The following is a 24,197-nucleotide window of genomic DNA, read 5'->3' on the forward strand; positions in this document are numbered from 1 at the left end:
TGAAGTACAGTTAACAAGAACAAAGTCTGCTGAGGAAACCAGGTCCATGCAGGTAAGTACACACATATCCTATTTAGTAATGCAGCGCAGCATCAAGTTCAGCACGCTAAAAACATATGTGTATCCAGAGTCTGGTAACGGCAGAATGAGCGCTCTACCCCTTTATCATGTAACACAGTTAGGTAAATAGACATGCACACTGAGATACCCAACGCAACAGAGAACTTGTTACATAGAATCACAAACCTTAAAATGTCTAATATAGTCTTAACACACAAGAAAAAACCACTGCTACCTTTTTCAGAGTTCCATTTGTTACAGGCAGGTGGCCCTATAAAACTTGTTTTGAAGGAATTCAATGTAGAAACTTCTCAGCCAATTGTCCAGCTATGAAGAAGGTATGATACAAGATAAAGCGCATTTACGCTTGTTTCTAGGCGCGCCAAAACAAGAGAGGGTACAGAGGGAGGACAAGACAAACCATCTTACTAGGACTTGTCATTCACATCGTGCAAGCGCGGTAGCGCAAATGGAAGGGGACGGAGGAAGGGCAATGGTGGGGAGAGTGTAATCACGGGAGCATTGCTCTGAGTCGGTGCAGCCAGGACAGCATGGCTCTGAGTAAGTGCAAGGAGGGAGGTTACAGATACAGCCCCTAGTGCGCCACAGGCCTGGAGGCAGTGCAGGGGAGACCGTCAAGAGGAGCCAGGTACCCAGTAAGGATCTGAGAGTAACCAAGCAGCCAGTCGGTGCAGCAGACAGATGGGCCAGCCGAGGAGGGAGGGAGGGAGAGAAAGCAGAGAGGAAAAGGAAGGTTTTCAGCTGCTTCCCAAACTTCAGGTGGTCCGGCTCAAGTTTGAGAGGGGCAGCGAAGCCGTTCCAGAGGGAGGCACCTGCAGAGGAAAGTGATCTGCCCCCTACTCTCTGCCTGGAGAAGTGTCTGACCCTCAGAGAGTTGGAGGCAGCAGAGCGAAGGCTCGAGAAGGAAGTTATTTAGGAAGATTGTGTTGAATGTACTGCGGGTGCCAGCCCCAGAAAGCCTTGTGGACGACACATAGGGTCTTGAACTTGATCCTTGCAGCCATCGGGAGCCAGTGGCGAGATGTCGAGGCTGGAGAGATACAGTCCCTGGGCTTGAGGCCAAGGATAAGTCTTGCAGTCCTGTTCTGTATGAGTTGCAGAGGGCGGAGAGTAGAGGAAGGCAGATTGAGAAAAAGGCTGTTACAGTAGTCCAACCTAGAGAGAACCAGGGCTCTGGAGACAATGAGCTTCTGGGGGAAAGTGAGAAAAGGAGGAGTACCTCTGAGGAGGTGCAGCTGGTAGTGGGCCTTCTTGGCACAGTCCGTGATATGAGGAGAGAACGAGAGGGTGGAGTCGAAGATGACATCAAGGTTCTTTGCCTCACAAGAAGGTGAAGGTAGAGGGCCCATGGAGGGTTGCCAGCGTGAGAGAGGGAAAGCCGGAGTAGGGGTTCCTATGAGAACGATCTCTGTCTTCCTGCAATTAAGGCAGAGATCGTTGGAGGTGCACAAATCCTGAATTGAGGATAGACAGTCTGGAATGGGGAAAGGGGAGAGGAGGCTGTAGGGAGCCTGAAGGAGAGCTGTGTCTCATCCACGTCATCCACATAACACTGAAAGTTAGAGCAGAAGGTGGAGATTAGGTGGGCCAGAGGGGCCACGTAAAGATTGAAGAGCTAGGGTGAGAGGTTAGAGCCGTGGGTAACACCACATGTGGAGAGAGAGGTGGTGGATGGAAAGGACCCAAGTTGGACCTGGGAGGGGCAGTCCAAAAGGAAGGTCAGCCACTCCAGGGCCTGATCTGTGATGCCCAGGTTCTCACAGAGTCGGTTGATCAAGATGGTGTGATTGACTGTGTTGAAAGCAGAGGAAAGGTCAAGGAGGATGAGGACAGAAGGGGTGCTGGTATTGAGATTGGAGAGCAGATCTTCACAGGTGTTCAGGGGAGCAGTTTCTGTGCCTCTGGCTGCTCTGAAGCCAGGCTAGTGTTCATGGAGGCAGCCAACAGTTTCGGTGTGGAGAATAAGCTGGGAGACGGCCAGCTTTTCCAAAGGTTTGCCCAGGAAAGGAATGATAGGTATCGGGCGATAGTTAGCAGGACAAGTAGGATCGTAGAAGGTACTGCTTGAGGAGAGATGGGAAAGGACCAGTGGCGAAAGAGTGATTGTAGAAATTGGTCAAGGTTGGAGCAAGGATTTCAACGTGGTCCTTGATGGTTCTGGAGGAGCAGGAGGACACCTGTTTGGATGACACTTTTAAAGGTCAAGGTAGACTACTAGGCCCTATGTGACCGCAGCGAGAATTCCTGACCCGGGCCTCACCACCTTAACACCCAGTACAAATCACTGGTGATAGGGACGCTTGAAGACGTATAGGGTCTATGGTATATTCTTGTATGCCAGTCTTGCCCAAGTGGTTTCCCAGCCCTCCTCCTCCATCAGTGAACATGTGCGGGACAGCCCCACAACTCCACCGAACATGCAACCCACCCCAATTAGAGTATTGGGGACACCCCTACAAAATCCAGTCTGTTCTGCCCCTGACATTGACCCCCTTCATTCACTACCAGCACCTCATGCTGCCCCCTTTCTTATTGTACCGTGCAGAGGCTTCCTCCTGGAACCAGGTGCTAATTCCTACAGGCCGCCATTCGGCAAAGGCAGCTTGTCTGCAAAGTGGGGGCAAACAGCGATCAAAGCTTTCTCAGTCCCCCAAGACTTGCAAGACCAGAGGCACCCACAGACAGGGAATCAGCGTAGACAACATGTCTCACTGTAGACTTACTTGCTGAAGGCTGCTGGTTCAAAGGCTCCTAACAGTTAGGTCAGCCCTTTCAGAGACCCCAGACAGGGTGAAGATTTCTCCAATTAAATACGAGTAACGCAGGGGGACCGCTCAGGAGCAGCTGACATTGGTGTGACCCAGTGGCAGGTCAAAACGCACTTGAGAGCAACGCACTCAGACTTCAGGTCCCAGCAGGCCGTTCCTCACGGTGAGAGACAGCAGCAACAGAGTACTGAGGTTTCTAGCAAAGTTTCCAGTGATGAGGTGGGAAGGTGCCCAAGCAACCGTGCAGTCCAGTCCTCGGCAGGTACTGGTGAAATGCAGACCTAGCAAGGACTCGAACCTCGGGATATGACCTTGAGGATGCTATTGATGCAGAGCAGGGCTTCAGATTGCTTGGTCGCACCAGTTCTAAGGAGGCAGGCACTGGGCTTCACTTCATGGCACACAGCAGGTACACAGTGGTTGGCAGAGATAATGGTAGTCACTGCAGCGATCCTCCGATGGGTCTCTGCGTGCTTCAGATGCTTGGATCTCATGATCATTGACCTTGAATGGCTCCAGGTACTGCCCCTTCATCTATAATTCGGGTGGAGGGGTCCACGGAACGGCAGTGGAAGGAACCTGCTCCATTCAACAGGTGGAGGCTGTTCCATCATGGACAGCCTGCCCCCTCCCAATCTGTCCAGCAACAGGATATACAGTGGATGAGTGTTGTTTGGGACCCAGCCCCAACCCCAGTATATATATATATATATATATATATATATATATATATATATATATATATATATATATATATTCTGAGGCTTGTGGAATCTGCTTAGATCACATGCTGTGCATAGGCCGACATCTAGTGGAAGCTGCGGAGTATTGCAGTTTGTTTTTCGAAACTCAAAAAAGGGCGTCGACACAGGGCGTGCCAGTAATACTATCCCTAGTGTGACGTCCACTGTACCCATGATCCCTCACGCGTCTAGGACCCTCAGATTGTTTTTTTCCGCCATGCTGGTCGTAAGCACTGAGTGGAGTGCCCTGACTTAGTCAGATTTTGCTGATATTGTTATTCATTTCCCCGTGTATTCCACCTCTACGTCGAGTCTCTGAACATCGACACTCGACGCCGGATCGGAGAAAATTCAACAGTCGGACTACAGCGACGGATTTGGGCCTCGGAAGGTCTCTGGCCTCGGCCTGGGCCTAGGAAGTCCTCTGGACTCGGCCCTGCAAGTAGGGAGAGTGGGGGGTGGCACATATCCTACACTCTGTTTAATATAGGTACATTACTTATATTCCTACACTCCCAGCCCGCTGCCATAGGGTGCGTATGGAGGGTACCCCCTTTCAATTTTGCCCCAAGTGCTACCGCAAGTATCCTTGGGTTGACAGACACGCCACGTGTAACCTCTGCTTGCCGAGGGACCACCCCGAGGCGAATTGCAGAGCGTGCAGTCGGTTTCAACCGAAGACCCTTAAGGACCGTTCGACAAAGCGTTGGGCCCACCACGCCAGGCGACAAGAGGCCATGGCCGCGGAGGGTGCCTTCAGCGATGGCAGCGACGCCATACTTTCGGACGGCGAGGGCAATATGGCGTCGATGGACAGCCAAGCGCAAGTCCCCGACCTCGGAAGGTTGTCCGGCAGGGCAGCTATGGGGAAGACCCCCGGCGACACGAGCGCTACCCACACCACTTCCAGCAAACAGAAGTCCAACCGAGACTCGACGCGCACGTCGAGTTCTCGCCAAGAGGCACGTAGAGAACGGTCCACCGAGTCGGTGTCCTCTGGGCGTTCGCGTTCAAGATCACCTCATGACACCAAGCAACCCTCCACTGTTGCTAAAAGTGCCTCGCTCCCCTTAGTGACTGAGGTTCGGTCGTCGGAGGACGACGCCGACGTCTACCCCCAAGCCGCACTCCAGGAGTCGGCGTCTGCAGGCAGCGGAAATTCCCTTGCTACCGATTCCCTTACACTCTCCAGAGACAGGGACTCTACCCCCGAATTTCGACGCCAGGCATCGAAAAGCTCTGATAGGGCCCAAAAGTCGGGGAAGCACTCTTCCACCCACGGGGAGGGGGGAAAATAACGAAGTAAGCAGTCCCAGCCTACTTCCTCTCCAAAACTACATTCTACTCCACCTAAACAGATGGACAAGTCTCAGACCCCTGTCCTTAAGGCCCCTGTTCAGGCCAGTAAGTCTAGCCAGGACAAATCTCAATCTGTTGTCCCTAAGACCCCTGTTCAAACCAGTAGGTCTAGTCAGGATAAAACAGAGAAAGCACTCCAGGAAAGAGTTATTCCCAGTTCAAAGGAATGGTCCAGTGAGGACATAGACAGAGTAATGTCAAGGATGTCATCATTGGCAGATTTCTATGCCAAGGACCCGGAACACTTTCTCTCTTATACACCAGAAAGGTCAACTCCCTCAGGCTCAAAGGATCCAATACCCCCAAGTAGAAAGTCCCGGGGTGAAGCACCAACTCTAGCTTCAAACCCCTTCTATATACAGCCCTATTCTCAATACCAGGAAGATCCATCCTTTGTTGAGAATCCAGACGTGGGCATGTTCGAAGAACAAACTGGGAAGGGCTATTACGGGGATGATGAGGACCAAGAGGAGGAGGAGGAGGAAGAGGACGACCCAGATACATACAGGGTAGATTCCCCAGTAGAGAAAGAGCCCGCAGTTACCGACTCCCCGGTCGACAACCAACCTCTGCTGAATGAGGTCCTGTCCATAGCAGCACAGCACTTCCACATTGACACCCAGGGTGCTCAGGAAGAGAGGGGCTTTGCCGAGGAGTTAGTGGGAGTAAGGAGACCTGTTGCTCAGGCCATCCCTATCCTTAAATCAATACAAAGGAGGATAGACCCTTCCCTTGTTCACCCCAATCTCACTAGAGCAGTAATCCCCAGAATTGAAAAGCTTTTCAGGGCAGCCCAATCTGACCCACTATACATAAGGGGACATCTCAAACCGGACTCCCTGGTTGTTACAAACACGCGTAAGAGGGCGGGAACACCCTTGTCATCGTTCGAAGCTCCCCCCGACAAGGAGAGCAAGAAGATTTATGGCTTGGGCAGGAAAGTAGCCTCCACTTCCGCCTACCAGGCAAGGATTGCAAACTCCACCACCCTGCTGGCTAGTTACAACTGCCATCAATGGGAAGAAGTCGCGGCTCTCATAGACTCCGCCCCAGAACCCTTAAAAAGCCAATTGGCACGAGTTTCGGCAGAGGGGAGAGCCATATCAGGTTGCATTTTAAAATCAACCTTTGATGCCGCGGATAACGTCGGCAGATTAATTGCTGAAAGCGCGGTCATCAAGAGGCATGCTTGGCTACGGCAGTCCGGTTTCAAGGCCGAGACCCAAGCATCATTGAGGGATAAGCCGGTGGAGCCGGATCTATTGTTTGGAAAGGCGGTCGAGGACGTACTAAAGAATGCCAAGGACGAGTACGAGACACTCAAGTCCCTAGGGCAACTAACCAACAAACCCCCTAACCAGAGAGGGAATGGCAATTTTCGTCGGCCTCGCGGACAAAACTGCCAAAGAGGCTCTAACTATTCCCAAGGCCAGGGTACTACATGGAACACTAACCAGCAGTCTACCCAGAATTATGGCAGTGGTAACAAAAGAGGTCGTGGTAGGGGTAGAGGCAGTCCCAATAAAGGAGGGGGCACGCCTCCACCAAAACAGTGACGCTCCATTCAGGGTCCCTTCTCACGCATCCCCAGTAGGGGGACGCATTTCCATCTTCACCCAAGCTTGGGAAGGGATCACATCAGACAGATGGGTGCTGTCCACAGCGTCCACAGGATACTGCATAGAACTCCTAGAGCGTCCCCGAAACCACCCTCCACGACAAAGAATACACTCCTTAGACCACCAGAAGATCCTACTCGAAGAGATCGAAATTCTTCTTGCAAAGGACGCGATAGAACTCGTCCCGGGACACCAGGTAAACAAGGGTATTTATTCAACTTACTTCCTTGTGCCAAAAAAAGATTTGACAATGCGCCCAGTATTGGACTTACGGCCTGCAAACAAGTATGTCAAGCCCCAAAAATTTCGCATGACTACTCTCCAAGAGGTAATTCCCCTCGTAAAAAAGGGGGATTACATGGCAACATTGGATATGAAAGATGCCTATTTTCATATTTCCATGTTCCCAGCGCACAGAAAATATCTGCGCTTCAAGGTGGACAGTCAGCACTACCAGTTCAAGGTACTGCCCTTCGGGATAGCCTCGGCTCCAAGGGTATTCACCAAGGTACTGGCGGTGGCGGCGGCACACCTACGCAGGGAGGCAATCCCAGTGTATCCTTATCTGGACGACTGGCTCATCACGGGGGAGACCCCAGTAATTTGCAGGACAAACATTCAAAGAACTATCGACCTCTTCGATTTGGGCTTCTCCATAAACGAGAAAAAATCAAGTCTGGTGCCCAGCACCTCCAAGCAGTTCCTAGGAGCTGTTTTAAATACTCAAGAGGGGTTGGCTTTTCCTTCAGAGGAAAGAATTCGGAATATACTACTGAAAATTCCGCAATATCAAACCGGTCGCCAGATAATAGCACGCAAAGCAATGCGTTTGCTGGGCATGATGGCGTCATGTATTTACCTGGTCCCCCACGCGCGCCTGCGCATGCGTCCCATGCAAGAATGGTTGGCGAAACTGTGGTCTCAGGCAAGAGGTCAGTGGGACGATCTAGTGGTCGTTTCGCCAACACTTGTACAAAGCCTCCACTGGTGGACAAAAGACAATCTATCCAAGGGGAAACCCTTTTACGATCCAGAGATACAGGCGGTAGTCACGACGGGCGCATGTCTGACAGGATGGGGAGCTCACCATCTCCACCACACAGCTCAGGGTCTCTGGTCTCACACAGTGGCCAAGAATCACATCAACCTGCTAGAGCTTCTGGCAGTTTTCAGAGCACTTCAAGCGTTCGAGCCCCACCTATTGAACCTGTCGGTACAGATCCGGACGGACAGCACGACAGCCATGTTCTACCTGAACAAGCAAGGAGGGACTTGTTCGCCAAATCTGTCCAGACTTGCCCAGAAAATGTGGATATGGGCACTCAGACGGAACATCTTTCTGTCATCTCAACATGTTCCAGGGGATCTCAATTCTCTAGCGGACGCTTTGAGCAGGGATCCCCTTCCGGAGGAACACGAATGGTGTCTACACAGAGATATCGTAGAAGATCTCTTGTCTCAGTGGGGTTTCCCAACTATAGACCTATTCGCCACAAGCGAAAACAGACAGTGCCCAGGATTCGCATCCAGGTTTCCCCAACCAGACTCCCTGGGGAACGCCATGTGGATGAACTGGTCAGGGATGTTTGCGTACGCTTTTCCACCAACTCCTCTCATCAGGAAGGTGGTGAACAAGATGAACAGAGAGTCAATGACGCTCGTCCTAGTTGCTCCCATGTGGGCGAGACAACCGTGGTTTCCACACCTACGCAGACTCTCGGTGTGCGATCCCATCAAACTCCCGGGCTGGTACAACCTTTTGTCCCAGCACCAAGGTCAGAAGGTGCATCCTCAACCCAACTCCATGAACCTAGCAGCATGGCTCCTGAGGTCATAGAGTTTGGACATCTCAATCTACCACAGAGGTGTATGGACATCCTAAAAGAGTCTAGGAAACTGAACACGAGGCATTGCTACTTCGACAAATGGAAGAGATTCGTTATCTGGTGCCAGTATAAACAAATCAACCCAGTTGATTGCACTCCTTCCACAATCGTGACATACATGCTCCACCTGCTGGACGCAGGGTTGGTTTTCAACTCACTAAAGGTACACCTGGCAGCACTGTCAGCGTACACCACCTCACATAGCAAGGTGTTGTGGTAGAAGGTACCCATGGTTAAAGCCTTCATGGAGGGAGTAAAGAGACTTCATCCTCCTATATCTAACCCACCACCAGGATGGGACCTGAACGTGGTGCTATCTAAACTCATGGGCCCCCCATTCGAGCCCATGCATAAGACAAGTCTCAAACACTTGACGTATAAAACTGCCTTCTTAGTAGCCATTACATCCATAAGAAGGGTCCGTGAAATTCAGGCTCTGTCAGTGCAGGATCCTTTCTTTACTATTTATAAGGATAAGCTGGTTTTACGGACACACCATAGGTTCTCACCTAAGTTTATTTCCAAATTCCATGTAAACCAGTCCATCAAGCTTCCGGCTTTCTTCCAAAACCCACAAAGCTCGGCTGAGGTTAAACTACACACCCTAGATGTGCGTAGGGCGGTCCTCTACTATGTAAATAAAACCAGACTGCTAAGGAAAATAGATCAGCTGTTTGTCTCCGTAGCTACAGGCAGAGAGGGAGATCGCGTCTCTAAAGGTGCCATCTCAAAGTGGATTATTAACTGTATCCAGCTGTGTTACTCCCTCTCTGAAAAGACTCTGCTTTTCACGTCAAGAGCCCACTCTACAAGAGGCATTGGGGCCACTCTGGCTTTCATTGCAAATGTACACCTTGACACCATTTGCAAAGCAGCTACTTGGAGCTCTATTCCCACTTTTACTCAGCACTACTGCATTGACACCCATTCCAAGACAGATACTCAAGTGGGACAAGCGGTTCTAAGACATTTATTTGCTCATGACCCTTCTCACATCCCACCTCCTTCTACTGGTACTGCTCGCTAATCTATGCACAGCATGTGATCTAAGCAGATTCCACAAGCCTCAGAAGGGATACATTACTCACCGTAATCGTATTTCTGATGCTTGTATCTGCTTAGATTCACATGCAACCCACCCTTCCTCCCCTCTGAGAGAAGGCGCATGGATGCTTGTAGTCTTATCTTATCTAGCTTCTATCTGCTTGGATCATCTGTACTCACGCTACTCCTCATGCTACCTCATGTCAGAAAAAATACAATCTGAGGGTCCTAGACGCGTGAGGGATCATGGGTACAGTGGACGTCACACTAGGGATAGTATTACTGGCACGCCCTGTGTCGACGCCCAATTTTCGAGTTTCGAAAAACAAACTGTAATACTCTGCAGCTTCCACTAGATGTCGGCCTATGCACAGCATGTGAATCTAAGCAGATACAAGCATCAGAAATACGATTACGGTGAGTAATGTATCCCATATATCTCTCTCTCTCTCACTCTCTCACTCTCTCTCGACCAGGGGTTCTTTGGCAAGCTACCGCAAAAGTGCATGCCTGTATATAGCAATTGTTGGACCTGAAAGGGAAGAAGATGGCCAACAAAGTAGACGTTACAAAGACACATCAATGAGAAACCGTTTTTAGTATATGGAACTCAAAAAGGCATTATCGCTGTAAAAAGTAGAGGTGCACGGCTGGGAACAGGGGCATCTCCTTGTGGTTCAGTTGTGCTTAATAGATTCCCCCACCCCTCTCTGCCTCTCGGGTCTTCTCACCTCTGGATTCTCAGTCTGGGCCAATGGGGTACCCACACCCATCATTCTGCTTCTCAAGGGGTTACAGGTCAGCCTTAAGGGATTCGTCCACCCTCCTTCATATGGTCTCTTCTCGTCGCCTCTACTTGGGCGTTGCCTTCTACTATGATGAGCTTGGCTGCTGAGGCGATAGGATAATGCCTCCCTGGAGTACTCGCAGGGGTGGACATTAAGAGGGCCTCGGTCAACTGCCTGCCTCAGCGTCCTGAACCCTCTTCTCTTCACCCCCTCTATGCTCCTGCTCTGGTCTCTCATCTTCCCAGTGCCAGGCCAAGTCCTCCTTCCCCCTCCCTTTAGCAACAGCAGCTGCTTTGAGGAGCTCAGTCCTGGTTTGATGGTCGCCCTGTCTGTCTTCAGTGTGGACACAGATCCAGCCCAGACTTCAACAAGATATTTTCTTTAGCAAATGAGGGGTCACTGCCTCCTCGTCTTTCAGGCTCAATTCATACCTTCCTCAGCATGGATAATCCACTTTTGTTTAACAGTTTTTTATGAAAAGCAAAGGTTTTCGGGGAGCCCCTCGAGCAGGGACAGTCGTTCCTGTTTGCTCTTTGACTGGAAACCGTGGCAGATATTAGGGAAGTTCATATCAACGCCAGTTTCGGGGTCGTCCAACTCCAGGCCTCAAGGGCCAGAAACATGTTGGATTTCATTCATATTTATCAGCAAAACGTGCATACAATGATTCTAAATGTATGCACATTTGTTCTCATAAATATTACTGAAAGATATCCTGAAAACCTGTCAGGATTCCGGCCCTTGAGGCATGGAGTTGGACAACCCTGAGTTAGATGGACTGTGGCGTCCTACATGGCTTGCACGCACAGTGTGCCCTCACAAGTGCCAATTGACTGTCCTTTGGATTTAGGACCTCACCAAAGAGCTGCTGGTATTAATTATACTCAGTACTTGACAATTACAGCTGGTTATTCCATGCCTTGCACAGACGGTAGGGTGTACAGGGGTTTCCACATGCATATTTAGAAGTCATTGTGGAGCGAATGGCTGTTGCAAGTCTCAGGGGTCCATGTTGAGGTATGGTTATCTGGATGTGTTCACTTGGGCATGTTTTCTGTTGTGCATCTTGTGTGATTCTGATGGGAAGAGAGCGAGTGATGAGCATGTCTTTGTGGTCAGCTGGGAATGAGTGAGGGTGGCCTTTGCCTCTTGCATCCTCTGGTGTCCACCTTTACACCTCTTGCACGGCTGCTGCTATCGCGTGGAGGGCATTTCTAGACACGCAGAGCAGCAGCGGCCTTTGTGGATTATACGTTATTGTGTGGTTTTCTGCATGAGCTGCTGGCTTATGGACCTTTTTTATAATCCTCTGTGATTGTTGTTTTTTTTGTAGCATTTACTGGAAACCATTGCCAGTGAAGATGGTAATGGTGTGCAACACGAGCCCAGTGAAGACCGCCAAGAGGAGGAAGGACTTGTCAGTCTGGAAGTCCCGGATCGACAATCAGGTAATGTGTGCAACGACACTGCCTGCAAGCAGCATTTACATATACACTGCTTTAGAAGCACCCGGATTTGATCTGCTTGGGGTCTTGAGGCAAATGTGTGTACATTCTCTGAGGACTGAAAGGAGCTGCCACTAAGGACCAATGCCAACTCAGTAGGTTTTGTAAGCCTGCTTCGTATTATCCTTGAATAGTATTGCTGCGGCCCTTCAGCCCTGCAGAGTGCACATCCCAGGCACTCTCCAGCAGCTCCCTAGATCCAGAGCACCAGTCACATCACCTCTCTAATTGGTTATTTATAATGCCCTTAATACCGAAGAGGTTTCTAAGCACGGATCCGGGGATCAAACCTGTGTTGCTCCGCGCCGCCTTGCTTCCAACACGAGCACGTTGCCCCTGAGCTATCCTCCCAAGTAACTGAGTAACCACTGACTGTGTGCAAAACACTCATTTAGATTCACACTTTGCACATTTTCTGTGCGTAAGCTTCGCCCTCGAGGACAGTAACGTAACCTTGAGCACATCCTGCATGTGGCTTTGCATTGACGTTATGTGGCCAGCCGCTGCACGAATTAGAGAAGAAAGTGCTGTATGACTACTCTGGCGTGGGCCAGGAGGAAAAAAGCCAAAGCAACAATGGTTGTAGACCACTAAGAAAACAATGAGACTGAAACAGCGAGTGAGTCTGTGTTAAGTAGAATTTTACATAGAAATGAGTATGATATGATATCACATTTATAACGCGCCTATACACAAGTGTTTCAAGGCCCGACGAGGCAAGGGAGGGGGAAAGAGGGAGGACAAACAACGATCCTAGTAGGCCATGTGTCATTCAGATTGCGCAAGGGAAGGGGTGGAGGGGGAAAAGTGCAGTACATGGGATAAGGATACTAACAATAACTGAAGTACGATTACCTGGTGGCAAGTGCAAGGGTAAGTGCAGACATCAGGTGTCCATTGCTGGTAGTGGGAAGTGTAGGGATACAGTAACAGTCCCTAAGTGATGGTGTTACCAGGAAGGCAGTGCAGGTGTGCGACTGGTTCGGCTTGGGGGGAGGGGGGCTAGGCCCGAGATCAGAGGGTGGCCAGGTACCCAGTGCAGATTCAGTTTCAGCCAGGAAGTCAGCAGGGGAGAGGAGGAGAGAAAACAGAAGCAAAGAGAAAGGTTTCAAGGTGCTTCCAGAACTGGAGATGGTTCTCCTCGAGTTTCATGGAAGTAGGGAGGCTGTTTCCGAGGGAGGCCCCTGCCGAGGAAAGAGATCTACCACCAACTCGTTGCTTGGAGAAGTGACTGACCCTGTGGGAGTTGGAGGCGGATGAGCGAAGAGCTTGAGCAGGAAGATATTTGGAAAGAGAGAGCTGAAGGTATTGAGGCCCCAGGCCCCAGAAGGCCTTGTGGACAATGCAGAGGATTTTTTAACTTAATCCTTACAGCCACTGGGAGCCAGTGCAGAGATTTCAGTCCTGGAGAGATACGATCCCTGGGCTTGAGGCCAAGGACCTGTTCTGGATGAGTTGCAGAGGGCAGAGAGTAGAAGCAAACAGAGTTAGAAGGAGGCTGTTGCAGTAGTCCTGCCTAGATAGAACCAGAGCTCTGGAGACAGTGAGCTTCTGGGGGAAGGAGAGGAAAGGAAGAATACCTCTGAGGAGGTGGAGCTGGTAGTGTGACTTCTTAGAGACATCAGAGATGTGCGGAGAAAAGGAGAATGTTGAGTCGAAGATGACCCCGGGGTTTTTAGCCTCACAGGTGGAAGCAGGAAGAGGGCCAAGCAGGTGTTTTCCGATGAGAAGATTCGCAGTCTTGCTGGCATTAAGGCAGAGATCATTGGCAGCACACAACTCCTGGATGGCGGACAGGCAGTCCGAGATGAGAGAGTGCGAAGAGGTGGCTGAGGGTAGCCTGAAGATGAGCTGGGTGTCGTCCGCATAGCACTGGAAGTTGGGGAAGAGAGTGGCGATGCAGTGGGCCAGAATTTCCAGGTAAAAGTTGAACAGCCAGGGAGAAGGTGAGACACCTGGGGAACACCACGAGTAAAGATAGAGATGGAGGAGAGGAAGGACCCAAGTTGAACCTGGGAGGGTCGATCAGAGAGGAAAGAAGTCAGCCACGCCAGGGCCTGACCTGTGATGCCCAGGTTATCACAGAGACGGTTGAGCAGGATGGCGGAGGAGAGATCAAGTAGGATGAGGTTGCAAGGGGTGTTAGAATCCAGGTTGGAGAGCAGGTCTTCACAGATGTTCAGGAGAGCAGTTTCCGTGCTTCTGGCAGCTCTGAAGCCAGACTGATGATCATGGAGACAACCAACAGATTCAGTGTAGAGATCAAGCTGGGAGATGGCCAGTTTTTACAAGAGTTTTCCCAGGAAGGGAGTGATGGAGATTGGGCGATAGTTGGCCGGAAAGGAAGGGTCGGCAGAAGGTTTCTTAAGAAGATGGTGCACAAGGGAGTGCTTCAAGGGGGAAGGGAAGACTCCAAAGGCAAAGGGGTGGGTGCAGAAGTTGGACAGAGCAGGAGCCAGGGAGTAAATGTGGTCCTCGATAGTTTTGGAGGAAAAGGTATTAACCTGTTTTGACGAGACTGTCATAGATCGGACTTGTCTAGAAACCTCGTCAGGAGAAAACAGGGGAAAGGCAGAGAAGGGGGAGGGCAGGTGGCTGAAGAAGGGCCAGAGGAAGAGCAGGGAGTAGAAGGGGGGGTGGAAAAAGAGGACCGGATGTTCTGAGTTTTAGAGATGAAATGAGAAGCCAGTGCCGTGCAGAGGGCCTGGGAAGGGACAGGAGAGGTAGAGACTGCGGCAGGGTTGGCCAGTTCCTTGCAGATTTTAAAGAGTTCAGCCGAGTTGCTAGATGCCACAGAGACGCAGGTTTGGATGTGAGCTCTCTTCTTAGTATGGACAGAGAGCCGGTATTGCATTTGGAGCAGGTGGCAGGCCAGTCTGTCAGAGAATGCACACGAAGCACTCCATTTCCTCTCAGCCACCCTGCACTTGTGTTTAAGGGTGACGAGGTCTGAGTTGTACCTGGAGTTGCATTTGGCTTTGGGTACACTTGTTCGGTTCGATTCTCATATTTATGCTAAATCTCCCTCACCTGTGAGACCCCCAGCACATTATTCTGGACCTGTGGATTATTTTTCTATGTTCCTGAGTGAGTGGGAACCTTTTTCCCCCACTCACCCTTTCTTTTACTCTTTCGATGGAAGTCATTGTTGGGACTCTCAGGCTTTATTTTGGGAATCATACTTTCCTGTAACTTTGTGGGCAGCCTCATGTTGTTATTGCAGCCCACTGCACATCCCCCCTGGGCTTCCCATTTTTATTTTCTCTTTGGACCCTTGTGTGATACTTGTTCTCCTTTCTGAAATCCCTATTGTGAGGCCAGCAACACCCCACCTCACGTGGAGTGCTGAGTGGTTACATAGTATCCCCTTTCTGACTGGTTCTGTAACATTTCTGTTACCGTCCTTTATTTACCTTGCAGAACATAGGTTCTCAAAGATAGAGAAAGATATTTTTAGCCTCTACATTTTATATTATGACAGGTGCTCCTGTTTGAGGGGGATGAGTACGGGGTTGGTGGGGGGGTACAGGAGGTTTTAGTTCTGGTTGTGTTTGGTTTGCTGCCTAGCTGGGAATGTCCGAAAGGTTTGAGGCGGGACATGGAGTTTGGAGTGTCATGTTTGGGGAAGTACATAGGGCATGAGGAAGTCTCGCAAGGAAATGGGGTGACACAGGGTAGGCCGGGAGTTGGTGGGGGGGGGGGTTCGTGCAGGAGAGGCGGGTGGAACGGGCTGGAGCAAGGGCCAGAGGGTTGACAAGGTTTCTCTGGGGTGAATGAACATAGTGGGAACGTGTTGATGATGACATGGAATGTCAACAGGCTTTGCTTGAGTGTGAACCGCAGACTAGTGTTACAATTTCTTAATGGGCAGTTCCCAGACATTGTATTTCTTACGGAGACACACCTAGCGGGAACAGAGTGCAAGATTTTCCTTAGGTCCAAGGACAGGGTGGCATTCCATGCGGGTTTCTCTATGGGGTCCAGAGGGACACTCATTCTCCTGCACAAGAGGATCCCATTGCAGCTTGAGTATGTGAAGTCTGACCCCAGGGGGCGGTTTGTATTGGTCAAATGGGAGCTGTGGATTGCCAGCTGGGGGCATGGTGGCTGTGTACGTGCCCCCACCGTTGGCTCCTGACCTACTTTCAGAATTGCAGGGGCTCACCCTTCAGGGCCATACCGACATATCGGTGCTGGGGGCGGGGAATTGAATGAGGTGATGGACTGGGGTCTAGACAGAACGCATGTGGGTACCAGGAACCTGGCACTTTGCACTAAACCGTGCACCTTCACCACTACCCTGGGCTGGGTGGATACATGGAGATGGCTGCACGCAACGGAAAGGGGATTCTTTTTCCCTCTGGCGTTCATGCCTCCATGTCCAGGATTGACTATTTTTTCATCCCATCAGACATAACTCATAGGCTGTTATCCGCTAGGTTCTTGGCCAGGGGGATATCGGACCACTCCTCACTATTAATCGAGCTGAAAGGTGGGCATTCCAGGCCCACTGGGTAATGGCATTTGAATACCTGCTACGTGGGGGACCCGGAGTGTGTGGAAGATCTGTCCACCAAGACTGAGGAATATTTCACTATTAATACGGGGACTGTTTACAACTCTGTGGGAGAGCTACAAGGCAACACTGTAGGGGGGGGGCGCTCTCATTGTAGCAGCTAGGTGCAAAAAGCATGCAAGGGCATTGGAGGAGGCAGAGCGGGCGGTAAGACGGGCGGAGGTGGAGTTTCTCTCCTCCGCGGAGCCAGAAGCAAAGTTGACCTTGACCACGGCGCAGGAATTCCTGCGTAGTGTGGCATTGGATAATGCCAGGGAGGCGCACGGGGCTCGGCAAAGTCAGATACAAGACGCAGGGGACAAGGCAGGGAAAATGTTGGCCTGGCTGGAGAGAAGAGAGAGCGATAACAGGCATGTGCGGGCTAATCAGGAGGCACAAGGGCGAAACTTGACAGAAGAGACAGATATTTCAGAAGCACAATTTTATGAAACACTTTATAATCCCTCGACGGGGGTAGGGATATAGCTATGTTGGACCGGTGCCTCTTCCAAAACTCACTGCTCAGCAGGCTTTGGGTCTGGAAACAATCAACAAAAGAAGGGAGGGGATGGCACAACTGGCTGTATAATTCAAAGCCTAATTTGTTCACCCAATGTCAATCAAAGGCAGACGATCAAATAATTGGTAATGAATGCCAGAAGGAAACGCACAGATTGCCAAACAGGTAATGTAGATTCAAGTTGATCTATTGGCTTAGTGCTCCACATAATGTACCAAATTAAGCAAGACAAAACAAAGGAACTGGTACCAATGGCCTGAAGAAACAAATAATAGAACAGGACAATATAACAATGAAATGAATCACACACAGACAGTTTCTAGGTGAAAAATATACATCCCCAAAAATAAATATATATTTTAAAGAAGCAAATAATCGTAGTTTGTACTGAACTGAATCCTCACTTGAGTCATTTGGTCATATGGCATTCATAAACATATCCTTAAACCAAAAATCATTTGACACTGGAGCATGGTTTTTGCCGTGGCCAAGCGACCTGCTTTGTAACAGAAAAGGTTTCAGAAAGGGCCATAAACCCCATGTAATAAATGTAATTGATGGCTTGCAAAAATGGAACAACATCAATGTAAACGTTTTCATCGCGTGGCCAATAGTGCCGTAGTACAACAACCTATTTGTGTTGTCGTGCTCTGAGGTTGAAAAAGTTGTTGGAACAGAGAAATGATCCTGCCTTGAGAAAGATAGTTAGCGCCTCACAAATAAATCAGAGGCATCTTTTGCCGACGCGACAGGGAGCCAGATAGTCAATTAGTGGCATAGTATATTAATAGTCCCAATAAGACTAGTCAGCAGGAGCTGGTGATAACCCCCTTGTCAGAATTGCGTTTCGGCGGTAGGATTGTAGAAATTAAAGATGGCAGCCTTCTTCAGGGCGAGGATAGCAGACCCTGTAAGGCAAATAAAACCTTAGTTCTGCGTGTGTCCTTCATGGCATTTTGAATGTACATGAATTTAAGGTAAACACATCAAAAAACATAATTTGGTGGCAAAAAAGATGAGCTTGCCGTGGAAACAAGAATGGGCTTATCACGGGAGGTCAGAGTCCCCTTTTCCTTCTCACAGGAACTTCCTGGGCCCACTGTGATCGCGGAGCTATCATCCTTGAATATCGGGATCATGTAACTCCTACAATGATTAGAACGGTCACCGGTAGGTCGCCGGAAAAAATGAAGAGTGCAGGGCTCACTCCTTGTTAGAAGCAGAAATGCTGCTTGGACATGTAGGTATGAGAGCTGATGTATTCACTACTGTTAATGTATTCACGTGTGAACTCAAGGCGAACTCAGGTACACTGGGTGTGGAGGCAGACATCTCTAAGGAGGAGGTCTCGGCAGCAATGGTGCAGCTACAGACAGGTAAGGCACCGGAACCCAACGGTGTCCCGGTGGAAGTATGGAAACGAGTGGGGGAGTGGGTGGTTGGACCACTGCATCACCTTTTTATGCAGTGCAGACAGGATGGGTCCCTCCCACCGGATCTTAGAATTGCAAGCATTGCGGTTCTTCTGAAAGCTAGGTAAGTCACCGGAACAGTGCGCTTCCTATAGGCCGATCTCTTTGATAAATTGCAAGGCCAAGATCCTCGCCTGGGTCGCTTACTGGGAGTAATCAGTTGTCTGGTTCACCCAGACTAGTGCACATTCATGCCGTTCAGGTCCACTTAGATGAATCTACCCAGGGCGCAACTCACCATAGGCTTGGCTGCAGAAGCGCCGTACCCACTGGCCCTCCTTTGTGATTGACTTTGAAAAGGCGTTCAATTCCATGAGATGGGACTTGCTTTGGAAAATCATAGGTTGCGTGGGGTTTTTGGGGTTGGGAGGGACTTCCTGTTTGCCTGCTTTACACTTCTCCGGTGGCTTCAATTAGAGTGAACAGAGCCTGCTCGGATCTTCTCCCTCGGAAGCGATGCCCCTTATCCCCCCGCTTCTTTTCACAGTTCACACTGGCAGTTGAGCCATTTGCAATACAACTCGGAGAGTCCCCAGAATGGGTGGGATTCAGATGGCCGTGGGAGGGGGTGTGGGAGGGAAGGGTCTCACTATACACGGACTATCTCCTAATATACATGAGCAACCCAGTTGTTTCATGTCTGGTAGTTACCCGCATATTGATGCCCTACCATGGCGTCAGCAGGCTCAAAGTTAATTGGCAAAAATTGGGTTGGTTTTCGCTACAGGGGGGTGATGGCGCAATTCCGCAGGACTGCCCGTATGCTTTTGAGACTTCGGCTTTCAAATACCTAGGTATCCACCTGAACCCAAACTTATTAAGACTTCTCCCGGCTTAACCTCTCCCCCGTGGTAAATAGGTTCGCATTAGATATAATGCACTGGCAAACTCTCCTGTTGACCCTGTTGGGCAAAGCGACCCCTTTTTAAAATGCTAACACTCCCCAAATTCCTCTGTCTTGCAGAATGCCCCGCTCTCAATTCCCAGACAAACTTTTACAAAAATCGAGGGATCTCTACGTGGGCTACTCTGGGGAGAGAAGCGGCTGCGGGTGGCATTGAAGACAATTCAGTGGTTGGTATGGGAAGGGGATGTAGGCCTGACCAAACTCCGTAGGGCTGTACAATTGGGGTCAGTTAATGACTGGTTGCATGGGGACCCAGCACTCCCTCACATTGCAATCGAGCATAGGAGGATGAAAGGACGGACCATGGCCAGGTATTGTACTGGTGGGTTAAGGAACAGAGGGGCTCTCCCTGGGTTGACGCGCCACACTTGCCAAATATGGGCCGAAGCACATCAACACACTGGATGGGGGGTAAACCAACCCTTGACCAGCCCCTCTGATATAGCACACACCTGACTGAACTGCTAAAGGTGGGACATCTTAGGAGCTGCGAGGCAAAGGGGATAGCTACCCTAGCAGACGTGGTGCAGGAGGGCCGACCCTGCTAATTTGAGATGCTGTAAGGGAAATATGGTCTGCCAATGGGGGAAAGGTCTCGGTATGTGCAAATCGCACACGATATGGGTGCTCAGTTTCCCTCTATGGAAGAAATTCCGAGGAGCTCAACCATGGAGGCTAATTTGTTCTTGCCAGGTATCCCCTCCAAGGTAATGTCCACGTTATATCCGGTGATTACGGCCTTTGGGGCTAAGGAACTGACTCGCTTGAAGAAGAGGTGGGAAGGGGATGTGGGGCGGTTGGAACCAGAGAAGTGGGGGAAGGCTTTAATGTTTCCAAGAGAGGTGGGAATCGTGGCCCGACTGCGGCTAATACAATTCAAGATACTCCACTGGGTATACTACTCTCGCACAGCATTGGCCAGGTGGGGCGTTGTGGGGAGCGATGCATGTCTTAGATGTGGGCAGGAGGGCAGCACCTTTTATCGCATACTGTGGGACTGTGCACAGGTCCAGGTCTTTTGGGTGAAATGTCTGCATAAATTGTCTGCTACAATAGGTACCTGGGTGCCTGTAGAACCAGAATTGGCTCTGCTGGGCATCTGGGAGGATACTGGGTTCACGAAACAAGAAAAATCATTCCCGGGGGTGACATTGGGGCTTGTCAAAAGGTTGATCGCAGCATCCTGGGGGTCTGCGGAACGTTCGAGACTGGAGTGGATTTCAGAAGTAGACCGACGTTCATCCCTAGAGAGGAGAGTATACAGGGCGGGGGGGCTGTCCCCAAAAATGTGTAAAAATATGGTGCATATGGGTAGGGGAGGGCCGAGAGAGTATTGTGGTTTCCTTTGTTTCAAATATACGGATTTTAAGATGGTTGTACGATCACCCGCTGGCATCTTCTGTTTTATTATGTCACTGCATTTATATCACCCTGTGGAGGCTGTTGTATCATACTTAGACATACCTGTGTTTGTTTGTTTTCTTTTTCTGTTAGGATTAAACTAACAAAAAGAAAATGGTCTGATGCAGTCAGTCTTGGGGGTGGAATGAGTGTCAAGGAAGAATGTTTTTCTGGTGTGAAAGATGTTTACGCCATTTGTCCCTGAGCGACTGTAAACTCATTGTTGGTTCTATCGTTGCAGGTATCATCGAGAGGTGGGAGATCCTCCAGGCACAGGCTCTCAGCAACGAGTTTCAGAAGAAGCAAAGCCAGCAGCGGTGGCAGCAGCTTAAGGCGGATCTCACTGCCATCACTGCATGGCTGGAGAGCACTGAGGCCAACCTCGATGAGCTGCGGAAAGAGAAGCCAGCCATCAGCATAGAGGAGACTCAAGCCAAAGTAAAGGACCTTAAAGTAGGTGCATGGGAGAAGCAGAGAAGTCCAGTAACACTGGACGGGTGATTACAAAAGAAACATTTGCCAAGAAGCTTTGGCCCCAAAATGGAAAATGTTAGATATTGTCCTCCAGCAAAGCAAGCAGTCTAAAAAGTAGATGATCTCTTAGACTGCAAGTGCATTTTGCAGGCCTCTTTTGTAGCTAAAAGCATTTTGTTGAAAAGTACATGAATGCGTTCTTTTTTTGGGTTATTTACTTGTCACGTTTTAAGCTTGCTGGTAGATGAAGTAACTGCTCCTGGAGACAAAGGGCACTTGCGTGTACCTCATCTTCCATCTCATGACGGCACTCATTAAATATCTTGGCAGTGGACATAGTGAAAGGAGGAGCAACTTTTATTCCAACACTTCTGCAGTTTAAAGTTAATTGTGTTTACCAGGTCAGAGTCGGTAAGCAAACTTCTGTAGTGTCTCGGCAAGCTGAGTCAGCACTATGCACTGGGCTACTTGTCAGGAAGGCATTGATCAGCGCATACTCTGGTGCTGTTGTTTAGACCCTCCTCGTGCACGGGTCTATCCGGGTTATGGCTGGTAGCAGAAGCATGCTGTGCTATGCTATGTTGTGCTTTGATGTTAATGTTAAAGGACATTTGTACTGCGCACTACCACCACCGAAGTGGTCCCCTGGCAGCTCTGAAAAAGGCGAGGAGAGTGGGTGGGTTAGTGGGAGGAAGCTGGAAAAGTGCAAGAGAGCAGTGATGTGCTGTTGGCAGCCTCAGCCCGGTGGGCCGTTGGCCGGGCTTGGGTTGTTTTACGGTCGGTAGTCGTCGTGTGCTGTTGTGCAAGTCTGTGTGGTTTGTTTTGTTGTTGCATTGTTGTGTAGTTTGTGCGGATTGCTGCATTTAAGGCTTGTCGTTGTGTTTGGTTAGAGTTTGAGAGGTGTATGCAGAGGGATGGTCTAGTTAGTTGGTTGGTTAGTTGGCATTGCTGTCCTATGGGATTCCATCTAGATGCGGCACATGCTGACATTCACATTCTGAAAGATGATGTCAGGAAAGGCAAAGAAGCGAAATGAGTGCAGAAAAAATTGTCAAAATACGCCATAAAAGGGGCGATGTTGACTAGTGGGGAAGGGTCAGGTTTGCAGCAAACTATAGGCATGCCAAAGGTGAATAACCAAAGGCAGTTTGATCAGCGTAATAATGGATTCATACCACAAGGTAAGGGAGGCTTCCGAGGCAGAGGCTTCCAGAATAATCAGGGACATTTCCAGAATAATCGAAGTGGATTTCAAAACATGCAAAACGATAATGAAGGCATGAAGGGAGGGCAAGTTAGGAGACTTCCTGTATGTTAGACATGTGGAATGAAAGGACACATTGCACGTTTGTGCAAAACGGGCAATTCTCAAGAGGGTTTGCCCAAGATCAGACATAATATCAGACATGAGCGCTGGGAGAGCAGCAAGTACAGCAGCTTAGGAAAAGTGCAAAATGGATTTACTGCAGAGGGCAAGTGCAGTGAGCCCATATACAAACTCAGCAATATACAAACATGGAATAAATAGTGACACACAGGAGTGAAGGTGTCATTATGAAACAAAGGAATCCGTTTATAGGAACAGGTGTATGCGTGCACTCACAGTGGGACAGCCTCACAGGGCGACTTGATGTGCTTAGAATTGTTAGTGGCACTAAGCCTCAAGGAGTACCGAAAATTAATATGCCAAAGGGAGAACAATGTTTGTTCTAATGGTAGACATTGGGACTGTGAGTCCATACAGCAAAGACAGAAAAGTGTTGAATGAATATTAGAAGATTGAGGGTTTTTATTGAAGACTATAAATGCAGTTTTTTGTCTAGTGATGAATTAGTAGTCTCTGGAGGAGAGTGTGTTATGGCAAATTGTTGTTATATGTGCGACAGACATGTGTTAATATTTTAAGAAGGGAGTGAGTGACAAAGCCTAAACATGATGATTCTATTTAGGTGATTAAGGGAAAGTGTGTTTTTTTGGGAATGTTTCATTTGAATATGGGTACATTTATAGTGGCATGCACAGGGCAAGAGGCCCTATGAGGTGTCTTCTGGTGAGACCAGAGGTTTTGGTGTTATACAATAAGCATAGTGTTGCACATGGCTGTGTGGCCTAGTGGAGGAAATAGGTGTGGAGGAAAAGTTACTTACCAACTGTAACGTCATTTTGACTGGATGTTCCTCCCACCCATTCCCCATCCCCGACAAATCCATTCCCAGCCCGCTGGCCCCGGAAATGCCCCCTCAGCAGAGGGCGCTGTGCGTCAACATCCATCAAGTCTGTGTCCCTCGAAGGCCCCTGCATCGGCGCCGACGTCACCACAGGCACAAATAGTCTCGCGCAGCGTCCGCCGCCCAGCTCCGCCTTGAGGTGCTGTTTTGCCTTGTATGAGATGGTTAATACCCTTGAAGGAGCGTAGGCTGCAACTACAAGGGGAGTTTTACTGCGGGGAAGGATGGGAGGTGCGATAAGGAATACGTGGGAGGAACATCCAGTCAAAAGAACGTTACAGTTGGTAAGTAACTTGTTCTTCGAATGGATTGTGTCCTCCCACGTATTCCTTATCTTTGATAGACCCCCAAAGCAGTAATGTGTAGAGGAGGCGGGAGTAAAAAGAAAGGTTTCCCCTTAAACATGCACAGAGTGCAACAGCTTTTCCAAATCTTGTTTCCTGGCTAGAGGAGGAATCAAGACAGTAGAATTTAGTGAAAGTATGTGCGGACGACCATGTGGCAGCCGCACATATGTCCTTAATTGGAACTCCTCTTTGGAGAGCTGAAGAGGCTGCGATACCCCTGGTTGAATGAGCCCCGAGATGTTGAGGGGACTCTTTTCCTGCCAGTTCATGCCACTCTATAATGGTTAATATAATCCATCTTGAGATGGTTTGTTTTGTAATAGGTAAACCTAATTTGTGCCCTGCATACCCCACAAACAATTGGTCTGCTGGCCTAACCCTTGCAAGTCTTTAGATCTCTGCTAGATTCACATGGCACCAGATGGCTGTTTGCTTACTGTCAAGTCATATTTTGGTCATCCAAGGGCCATTCACTTTTTTACTTCTTTCCCCTATCTTTT

The 24,197-nt window shown here is 49.5% G+C and overlaps 1 protein-coding gene across 8 annotated transcripts in view; it reads left to right on the forward strand.

The window, feature by feature from the left end:
- The window catches only part of SYNE2 (spectrin repeat containing nuclear envelope protein 2), a 1,840,150-nt gene that overhangs the window by 1,778,787 nt on the left and 37,166 nt on the right, over positions 1-24,197 (forward strand). For all 8 annotated transcript variants that reach the window (XM_069638223.1, XM_069638224.1, XM_069638227.1 and 5 more), the window contains 2 exons: positions 11,622-11,736; positions 20,890-21,101. In XM_069638223.1, the coding sequence (XP_069494324.1) occupies positions 11,622-11,736; positions 20,890-21,101 (327 nt within the window). The remainder of the gene's footprint in view (positions 1-11,621; positions 11,737-20,889; positions 21,102-24,197) is intronic.

The sequence above is a fragment of the Ambystoma mexicanum genome, chromosome 14 (genome assembly GCF_040938575.1).
Source record: "Ambystoma mexicanum isolate Mex_15411 chromosome 14, UKY_AmexF1_1, whole genome shotgun sequence".
In the NCBI taxonomy this organism is placed as follows: Eukaryota; Metazoa; Chordata; class Amphibia; order Caudata; family Ambystomatidae; genus Ambystoma; species Ambystoma mexicanum.